The sequence below is a fragment of the Pecten maximus genome, chromosome 12 (genome assembly GCF_902652985.1).
Source record: "Pecten maximus chromosome 12, xPecMax1.1, whole genome shotgun sequence".
Taxonomy (NCBI): Eukaryota; Metazoa; Mollusca; class Bivalvia; order Pectinida; family Pectinidae; genus Pecten; species Pecten maximus.
The window spans coordinates 18120703-18132158 of NC_047026.1; the positions used below are offsets into that span (position 1 = coordinate 18120703).

At 35.5% G+C, this 11456-nt stretch overlaps 1 protein-coding gene across 1 annotated transcript; it reads right to left on the reverse strand.

Moving 5' to 3' along the window:
- Positions 1 to 1427: 1427 nt before the first annotated feature.
- Positions 1428 to 7800, reverse strand: LOC117339866 (nuclear transcription factor Y subunit alpha-like). The gene is made up of 6 exons (XM_033901575.1): positions 7719 to 7800; positions 6486 to 6671; positions 5812 to 6103; positions 4849 to 4904; positions 4340 to 4462; positions 1428 to 3044 (listed from the first exon to the last, which is right to left on the reverse strand). The coding sequence occupies exons 2-6, from the start codon at positions 6663 to 6665 to the stop codon at positions 2607 to 2609; spliced, it is 1089 nt and encodes a 362-aa protein (XP_033757466.1). The 5' UTR covers positions 6666 to 6671; positions 7719 to 7800; the 3' UTR covers positions 1428 to 2606.
- Positions 7801 to 11456: the final 3656 nt, after the last annotated feature.

The window sequence follows — 11456 nt, forward strand, 5'->3', positions numbered from 1 at the left end:
TATGTTATAATGAGCAACACAAAAATGCATTATTAAGATATTCCCTTTAATCTAAAGGTAAGAAATATCCTCTAAAATATAATCAAAGTACTGTAAACGAACATTATTTTTTAATGCAAAAACAGAAGCCTTTCTAGTTTAAAGTTGATAAATTGGCTGAAATAGATTTAAGAATTAATTGCAAATAATGTGAAATATCAGTGCCGTTTTGATACGATTGTATACATGTTTCTGTAAGGTCCTAAATAAAATTGGAAGTAAGCTGATGTATTTTTGATAGATACAAATAAAATGTCAGTTTTTCCCCCAGAAGGTCTCATCAGTTATAATACAGTCAAGTGTCCGTAACCTTATTTATGCCAACTTTCCAATATGCAATATATCTTAAACTATAGTTCCATCGCTAGATAGGCCTATTTCAACTTATAATGCTGAAAATTGGTACACTGACATGTATGAAAAAAAATTGTATTGAAAATTTTTTTACTTTCCAATATGTGTTGTAAGACTCCATAACTGTAATACCAAGCAGTTACAAGTATCATATTATCACGCAATGTGAAGCATTCCATATATTTTTTACATGAATGTTTATCAAAATTTGAAGGATACAGAAGAGATTAGCAAGGCATAATTGTCAATTTTATTTCACCTTGGAATATGGGAGATTCATGTAAAATGGCATATTTACTTATTTATCTTTTTTTTTCTTTCTAAATTTTGTTTCTGATACGCAATTCTCTGTATTCTGTACCATCTTCCATGTAAAAAATACAGATTTCATGTCCATTATCAGCCATTTCGGTAATTCAACTCTGACAGCAAAGGGCCGCAAACAGTGAATGATTAAACAAATAAACCCATAATAATTTACATATGATACAGTTAGGCCTAGGCCTAGGAGAACATATTTTTGGGTCCATATACTCTGAAAATAATGCAAATTTAAGCCCAATTTTTCTCCGTTTCAGCATTTCCAAGTCCATTTTGATAAATATCCCAACCGCATGCGTGTTCTTACATTGTACCTCGATTGTCAGCATGTTGTTGTCTAAGGGTACTATGTCGATTAAATTTTTCTTAATTAATACATAAAATATTGAAAATAATTTCTATCTTGGAATCACTTGTTTGACTGTTAGAAGTGCACTGTGCAGTAAACAAATCGTTGGAAAGTGCCATCTTAGTTGAGAGGTGGAGGCCTAGACTGTTTTCTTAATCATTTGTAACATATATACTAGTAAACATCTTCAACGCAACAACTGTCAATCAGAGGTGGCCATAAATAGTCTTTTGATGTTATCTGAATCAACCCCATTCCAAAGTCGTGCAAAAAGCGACCAATCAAATTGGTTCTACATTCGATTCTGCATTTACCTCCCTTACAACTGTAAAGTACTAATCCCGAGCACATAACAACAAGAAAGTTCCATTTGTGTTTGATTTATTGTCCGTTTTCGTCAAAGGAAAATGGTATTTGGAAATTGTTGGCAACATTAACGCTTTCACCAGTCACCCTAACCACAATTGCCACCTATAATGTAAGCCTACAGTATATCTCCCATACACGTAGCATATGAGCTAACTATGTAGCTCCTCATGCTGATCGGCATCCGCCATATAACGTCTCGAATGCCGTTTTTAATATATTTCCTCCTCTTACTTACTGAAATACACACCTTGTTGTCAATAATACAATATGCTAGTAAATATATTTAACACGTTTAAATAGAATCTTGGGACTTATATGAAGATCTATTTCCGAGTACATTTTGTATGTGTTTAAAACAATGGAGGCTGCAAGGAAATTGTAAACATCCGGTACTACTGCCCATAAGGACGAAAATGTAAACATCCTGCGCTGCGCATTTGAATACACTGTACAAAGTTTATCGTTGACCTCAAGCTAATTCGCACAATTTTATGTCATTAACCATTCACATTCATCATGGATAACACATTTCATAAGCAAATGCATTTGCAAAACGATCTTCTGAATATAGTTTAAAATTACGGACTTTTGTTTTGATATATCGCTAAGTCTATGGTTTGAAGCGAATGTTTTGAAGTCAGCCATATTGGATTGAAAACAGAAGTAGGTGGTGCATGGTGAAAAAGTCGCCAAATATAGGGATACACAGCAATTCTACTCTGGATTCTAATAAACGAACATTAATGTTCGGTTAAAAAAACACCTTTGAAAATAAAATCTCAAGATCATGATGCAAAGTTTATTATCTTCCCTTGAATGAATTCACAATACATTATTGGCTTCTCAAGTCAGTGTGACAATTGATATTTAACACAATATAGCTTGGCTTTTTCCTGTGACACCATGAAAAACACTGTAAAATTATACAGTTGACATGTTTCATTGATTATCTCAGGAGGTATTCATTTTCTCTACAGTTCTGACTGCATGACACATCAACATGACGCTCATTTATGAATAAGTTAGTATAAACAAGTATTAAAAACATGTCAATATCCTCACCATTATGAATTCATTCTTCACAGTCATTAACATTAAGTCATTAATACATGTGGACTCCCACAATATTAAGTCGTTCAAAACAGTGACAACGTAACAATGTTTATGGACAGCTTTACGTTGTTAATGAGTTAAGGATGCTGTTTGAGTTGGCCTGGTTGTCAAGTCCTCCATCCCCATTGGATGTTATGTGGGCCAGGGATGTTGAGATCTGAGTCTGGTTCACCAGCTGCTGTCCGAGCTGCTGTCCGAGCTGCTGCCCCAGCTGCTGACTCAGTGAAATATTTGTCATCACATTTCCAAGGTTTGTAGATAGAGTTTGTGGAAGCAGGGAGGTCGTTATCTGAGACAAAGAATTTGACACATTGTTCAGCTGTGGAGCGATTGCAACTGGAGGACGGCTCCGGACTGGTGCACTGATGTTGTCATTAGCCAGGTGACCATTATCAATTCCTGGCAACTCAAGTTCACCCTTTGCACCTTTAACGAACACACCACCTAACCCTCGCTGTCTGTTTAATGCATGCCGGTGACGAGATTCATACAAATATTTCTGCAAAATTAAAGAAAAACATATTTTGAGTGAAATACACGACTTTGACATTGTGTTGTAAAGTGGATTTTCGAAATACCATTATTTCATTTCAACAAGTTTTATTGATAAGACAAAGTGATCAAACATCAGGCTTAAGCCTATATTAAAATTCTCTTCACAACATAATACATTTATCATTAAATACCTGTACAAAAATTATTAAATACAAAATACTATCATTAGAAGTTATTAAACTGAAAATATATTAATCTAGGTCAAGGTAAGTTAAAAAAGAGCCATGTTGTTTGATCAAGTGCATATTTCAATTAACCATCATGCAGAAATAATAAGCCAATAGAGATCATCCAGAAATGAAGGATATTGGGTAATATTGCCACTCACAACCATATAGGATACACAGTGGCATAACTATATCATTGATCACCAGATCCCAGATTCCTTATAAACTAAAACTAAAGGGAAATCTCTTAACTTTAAATTTCCATAGGAAAATATGACTGTACAGAATTTAAGGAAAATAGTTAAGAAACTTTCCTTTCTGTAATCCTTTTATATGGGAAATTTTAAGATAAGAAATTTCCTTAAGTTCAGTAATGTATTGTAAAACTGGGGCTAGGTTAATTATAAATAAAGTTGATGGAACAGAAGCCATTAGTATGTTTGTCACACTGGATTCTGATATCTGACTTTAACATATTAGTCCTGTACTTAAATAAGCCCAAACATATCAGACTTTGAATAAAAGTATATGATTGGCTTATTGCAGGATGAGGGAATAACATTCACCAGGTAATACTAGTGGTTTTAATGGATTTAGCATGTTTACTGAACAGCAATAGGCATTTACTGCAGGATAAATACCGTACACATACACTATCCTCCATTGACTTCTGGTTTCAATGGAATGGAAACAAAGGCAAAGTTATATACATGTTATTATGGACACTTTGTGCTCCATCCTCCAGGTTGATCATTCTGATATTTAATACTGAGAAAGTATAGGGGCCGCGGTGGCCGAGTGGTTAAGGTGTCCCGACACTTTATCACTAGCCCTCCACCTCTTGATTGCGAGTTCGAAACCTACGTGGGGCAGTTACCAGGTACTGACCGTAGGCCGGTGGATTTTTCTCCTGGTACTCCGGCTTTCCTCCACCTCCAAAACCTGGCACGTCCTTAAATGACCCTGGCTGTTAATAGGACATTAAGCAAAAACGAACCAAACCAAACTGAGAAAGTTTGGAAAATTAACATCTATAAAGTATCATATATCAACAATGTTAAAACGACATTACCTGTCGCTCCTTTGGAATCTTGCCGAGAGCTTCCAGTTTTGCTCTAGCCTGACGTCGTTTTAGGATCCTGTGATACTGTTTGGCATTGACATAGAGTGGTTCTTCACCAGAGTCACTGTTAGTCTAAACATAAAACACAAGCTGTACAAAAGATTTCTGAACACTTGATAGCTGTAATCCAATGACATTTTGTTATTTAATATTATCTGAACAACTGACTGGCATGTTAAGTATAACTCTATTTTTTTTTGTATTGAAAGGAACAAAGCAGATGCTTTTTTTTTAAAAATTAGCAATAAAAAGGAGCTGATTGTTTTGTTTATTGTATCAATGTTTTTGATTATAGAAGATACAAAGACCCCATTATCTTTTGTGTAGAAAAAATACAAATCATAAACAACAGTTGAGGTGTCATATTGAAAAGGACTGACTCGCTTAACACTCTATGATAACACTGCAATTTACAACTGTATTCTGACTGCAATGAACAGACTCTATCTAAAACTTACCACAGGGAGTTGTTGCCCTCCTGCCTGTTGTGTGGGTAAGTTTATCACCTGAATACCTACAAACAATACATACATTATCATAATAACTCAATCAGAATAACACAGAGTAATGATTATGTATATTAACAACAACTTGAAAATTTGCAGGATAGAAATATTTGATTTGTTTAGAGCATTTTGCATGACTGCTTAGCTTTGAAAGTCTACTACATTAAACCTGAAATCAAGTTTAGATAATGAAAATATTCTACAAACATATATCAATTATTTATTTAAAGATTCTACAAACATGTATTAATAATTTATATAACTTGTACAAAATATCCAGACAGGAAAGGGCAGATCTAGCCAATCACACTGTGATCACTGGTACTAAGTCAAGTACATGAATTGATTTTGTTGACTACCTGTGTCTTACTTTTATATGAATTGATTTCTGTGTCAAACTCTCATACGAATTAATTTTGTTGACAACCTGTGTCAAACTTTTAAATGAATTAATTTCTGTGTCAAACTCTCATATGAATTAATTTTGTTGACTACCTGTGTCAAACTTTTATATGAATTGATTTCTGTGTCAAACTCTTATATGAATTAATTTTGTTGACTACGGCCTGTATCAAACTCTTACACAAATTAATTTTTTTGACTACCTGTGTCTTACTTTTATATGAATTAACTTGTGTCAAACTCTCATATGAATTAATTTTGTTGACTACCTGTACATATCAAACTCTTACACAAATTAATTTTGTTGACTGTGTCAAACTCTACGATGTGACAACTCAATACAAGATGACTATTTAAATGAAACATTTTCATTAATGAGGACCTTACGTAAGAACACTGACTATATTCAGCAAGACAAAACTTACAGTGGCTATTATATTGTGTTGTCATGTAGGTGGCAAACCATTAACTAATTAACCAGCTAATCTATCCTGACCAGCACATTTTACATACCTTGGGGTAGTTGAACAGGTTTATTGTTTGCATCCACCAAAACAAAAGATGTCTGTCCATTGATGGTGACTTGATTTAAAAACAACATCTGAGGGACCCCCATGCTGTTGAGGGTGGTGGTTCCTGTTGCGACAGGGACCGGGGTGCCTAGCGGCTGTGGTGCCTGAATTATGTTCGCTGGCTGTTGTACAACATTCTGTACCACTGTGTTGGCATTGGCGATGATCTGTGAAGCAGGTGTTGGGACAGCTGAGTTGGCAAGGGTTGTGTAGATAGACTGGGGTTCCGATGCCTGCAAGTAAGTCATCACAAAAATCTCAGACCATCAAATATAAATTTTAGTATCAACAAAACTGTATTTAAATATTTTAGAATCAGCATTTTTTCCTAGTAATGAATTGATTTCATTATGAACTGGCTCTTCTGTTATAGCATGTAAAGAACTCCTGAAATAGCATGGTAATTTTCATAATTTCTAACCTTCAAAATACGGACAGCTTAATGCATGCTCTGAGAATGTAAAAAAAATTTCAGAGATCTATTGTACAGAAAAATCAGTTTCATTCTAAAGTATCGTCCATTTTTATTTTTGGAATGTATTAAAGAAAGCAAACAAGTACAATGAAACCAACAAGGCCACTGACAGAAGCCTGCCATTTAGGATGTGCACTTACCTGAACGACCTCTGCCCCCTGTGGTATGTGCGACACGTGGACACCATCCTGTGTTATGTATTGAATACCCTGTGTCTGACCATCATCACCACCGGCACCAGAGGGCGCTACTGTTACTGTAAGAGGCTGGTTTGTGTCTGTATCAAACACAGTAAATGTGTTCTGGTCACCGTCCGACATCTTGGCCTGGAAACAATTTAACACCATTCAACCTACTCCAACAATGTTAGAGGTTTTACACGGCGAGATACTTTTGACAGGCGCCATGTAACAGTCAGCAAAATAATATCCGATAGAAAAAGAGCCGACCAGCGGCCTCTTATGTTATAGGAGTACATTCAACCTACAGATATCCTTCAATACACATATGTAACTTACTAACTACATATACTTGCTCTTCAGTTCACACTGCCCAATTTTTTTCATCTGCTGAACGACTGTGTACATAATGCATGCATCAAAGTGTCAGAAAATAATGAAATAATTTTTTACAAAATAACATAGGCAAATAAATACCCCATTTATGTATGTGCTTTGTAGGTGCTCGTCATGTCGGATTTATCTAGTTTGCACCAAAATCTTAGTAACAACAAACAGTGTCTGGCTTATGAGGAATAGCCAGCTGTGAAAGCTCCTCAGGTCATGGACGGAGATCAATTTAATCACATGGGGTATCTTCCAATGTTTCTAAATTAAAAATTTTACTTGCACCTGTAAAATTAATATCCTCCACACATTTCAAAAAATGAGAGGTGGTTTAGTATAATAATTTGTCTAGTTTATGATATAGCTAGTTTTTAATGCATACATAAATAACCTTTCCGAACAGAAGAGTAAATGTAAATGCCTAATGGAAGATTGGATCCTGACATTGAGAATCAATGTGTAAACAAACGTATACGCATTTTTTGAGATTCCTAATGTAATTCTGTCTGCAAGTGGGAATTCGAATGCGTGTTTATCTTTAATTATCTTATAAGAAAACTGTATGTCTCACATGTATTTTAACAAACACGAATAATCAAAGGCGATATTAATTAATCCATTAGCTTTAGAGACGGTGCTGAGTGAATCTAATCGGCCACTGTCAGCTCATCATGAGATGTTATGACAGGGGACGAAACAAAGCACTGTTCCATTGTATAACGTATATTTTACTGAAAATCATTATCGTCTATCATAGGAACAGTGTACGATTACTATGCAATCAAGGATTATGTGGCCATAACTTACGTTAGTTCAAAGGCGTTGCATTTCAATGTGACAGTACGCTTTGTAAATGAGAAATGGCGCTGAAGAATAGTGCACGGAAAGTGATGACGTATGAGGTTATGTGTGGGGACGGAAACTGTACGCTGTTTCTAGTCCCGACCCGTCCCGTGGGCAATGGATTTTTTTATCTGTCCAAGCAGTAACTGTTTAAGAAGAATTCCTCAAACCACAACAGTGCTAAACCCTGTAACAAAATACTTGATGTTTGTGGATAATATATATATGAATACAATGTATATCTATCAAGTCTGTGTTAGGATCCATAATACTTTTTTCGTAAGTTCACATGTGGTTGAGGGCTCATATGATCACATAAATATAAAGTTTCAAGCTAAACTAAGTAATTTTCTGAATATTGATGAAACTGGCCCATGAACAGATTTATTTTACCCCTTTATCAATAAAATAAATCAGTTCAGCGGCCAATTTCATCAAATGCATTAACTTAAGAAAGTTACTTAACTTGACATTTTTCTACAGCATTACAGAAATTAAGGATTGTTCCTTAACTAAGATTTGCCTTAGATTCTGAAACGCTTTCCTATGGCAAATGTTACGTTGGGAAAAATTCCTAGAGTAAGGCATTTTGATAAGACCATGGCCAGGTGTAGACTTTGATAGTGTGATATATTTAGTTTGGTTTATTTTGTTTAACGTCCTATTAGCAGCCAGGGTCATTAAGGACGTGCCAGGTTTTGGAGGTGGAGGAAAGCCGGAGTACCCGGAGAAAAACCACCGGCCTACGGTCAGTACCTGGCAACTGCCCCACGTAGGTTTCGAACTCGCAACCCAGAGGTGGAGGGCTAGTGATAAAGTGTCGAGACACCTTAACCACTCGGTCACCGTGTGATACTATGGTGTGAACATAACATATATGTTGTTTACGCTATGACCACCATCCAAATGTTTGATCTTCTAACGTTGACATTAATTTTAAGTTGCAATCCGAGGATTTTGGATGTTACTTTCGGTAAAAGCGATCATTATAAGGTTATTAGGGCGCCGTTAATTATATTTTTTGTTTTAATTATATTATTCGTAAGTGCTAATTAGATATATGTTCTAAACCCAAACTACCGTATTATAAATGTGTTTTAATGTAAACGCTTTTGGCGATGTAGCATCGTCAAAAACATAACATGTCACAGTCATACATATCAAAATATTCTATCTAACAAATAGTGCAAAGTCTCATTTCAACAAAGTGCCTTTTTACATACGGTCTGTAACGTATTTCCCATTACGTATCGCCTTTACGGCCTACTTTAGACAGCTGTCAACTACAAAATGAAAACAACGCCAGTTACAATATGCAACAAAAGAAAAACTTCAATTTGGCCTTTGTCGTGTTTTGAAGCTACTGCACTTTTTTTCTTGCGTTATTTATGGACGTGATGCTAGCAGTGTCAAACACATGAAATATATATGTATTTCGTAATCAAAATTTACGACTGCATGCTTGAAGTGCCGAAGTGCTAATCTATACGGTAATACATATGTAAATGGAAATATCACAAATTTGTTTAGACCAATCATTTCATCATATCAGATTGTATTGATCTACAACCTGTAATATAAGAGCATGATATGTCTTGAACTTCTATTCCAAACCAAATTTTTAATAATGAAAAGGACACCGACATCTTTTGGAGCCACGTTATGATATACAGGCTGTCACTTACAGGTTGTAGACCATAAAATCTGATTAACCATAGCCAAATTTGTAATTTTAAACGATATATGTGTCAACGAGTGAATCATATGGGATTTTAAATATTTCGTTTGTTTGATGTTCCATTCAATATCCGTGTTTTACTTACCATTTATTGGCCCAGTGTCAATGGGCCGTTAAGAATGTGATACATCTACTACTAATAATCACAGGGACTTGGCGCTTCAATTCCCATGGTCCACATATATAAAATTCTATGTATTATAAATACTATAATGCATCAATCTCTACCAGAGTTGTCTTTCCTTACACTCACTTACAATTGTACTAAGTTAGTGTAATTAATTAATAAGGAACGACAACTCTGACAGAGATTGATAATGCATACGTATACGGACCGTGGGTTTGGAGTTCGTGCCAGGTCCATGTGGGAAGTACAAACACCATAACACATAACCTGTATCTTTATTTTTTAAAATTTTGTATTTACCATTTTTGTCATTCTAATAATTGAACGACATGTTGTGTACACGCTATAAATACGGAAATATATACGAAACGGCCGGGAAACCGAATTAAATATCAGAACAATGAAACCAAACATCAGCATTTGTTTTTCAGGGTGAACAGACATGTTACACACACTGAAATCAATTTGTTAATTATCATATACATCCTTATGTTATTAATCCGACAATATATTTCCTCTTTGTTGTATATTGTTGATATCTGGTGTTAACTCCTGATTAGCATATGGCACACCTAAATTACGTGATAAGAATATACACAACGAAATAAATTTATTCTATTCTAAATTTTGTATGCAAAGTCACAGTTTAATTGTTTCATACCGTAGTTCTCCAAATAATGATAGACTTCATAAACCCTCATCTATCGAAACCTTGTGTCTTAATTTTATCCTTCAGTAGTCGACACATCCTGTCACGAAAATCGCAAAAATCAGAGTCAATGGTGCATATAACATCTAGGACGTTCTTAAGTGGAACTCATTCCAATACCAGAATTATAAAACAATTGGTGGAATCTTAAGTTTGTTTTTGTGTGTTTGCTGGGTTTATCGCCCCGTGAACAGCCAGTGTCATTTTGAGGCGTGGTCTCCTTGTAGTAGTTGGTGACTACTTCACTGAACAACATATGCGAGGCCCGCCGCTTGCCATCTAGAGCAATTGGGGCAAAGAGCTCGAGCGAACACAGAGGTATGCAGCTAGAAGGTGTCAGGGTTTCGAAAAAACTTCATCTTCTGCAATAACAACAAGAGCGCTTGGACTTCCCGATGTTTGGTGCGAAGTCGAGAAACGAAAATTATTCTTTTGGAATAAAGTGTGCAATGCTAGCACTGATTTCGTTTGGAAAACTTTATTCCTTATCCGGGTGAGTAACTTTATATTTGGAAAGAACCCTTTTTGTAGAACCAGTTTTATTCGGGACATATCAGACACCATGATACAATTTGGAATACACTCATTCTTCCTTGAATTCGTTCTTTCATCTTTGACATGCAACTCAAGACAGTGGAAACTCTTTGTTAAAAACGTTACCGAACAGTTTTATTTCAATGAGTGGTGCTATAAAAGTGAGAACAATTATCTACTGAAGTGCTATACTAGTATACACCCACACATTGGCCCAAATCCTCTTTGGGAATTGAGCTTGAAGTATCCAAACCTAACGTGGACAATAGCGGAATTAATAAAATTATCGTATAGGACAGAAGCCGAAAGAGTAACTTGTAAATTGTGTCGAAAAGAAACAGACAACATAGCAAAGCATTTTCTTGTGCAATGTCCATATCTATTCAGCAGTAGAGATGTGCTATTGGAGCATGTTGTTAACACACTGAAAGTTAGTGATTACGTTAAATTGGATTCGCTGGAAGAAGATGAGCAGTACTTGTTTCTGTTAGGAAGTAGAATGGTGATGGATATAGACGATAGTGAGTGGGAGAACTGCATCACTGGAGTTGCGCACTGCGTAGAACAGATGCTATTTGAAGTTAGCACTTTTCT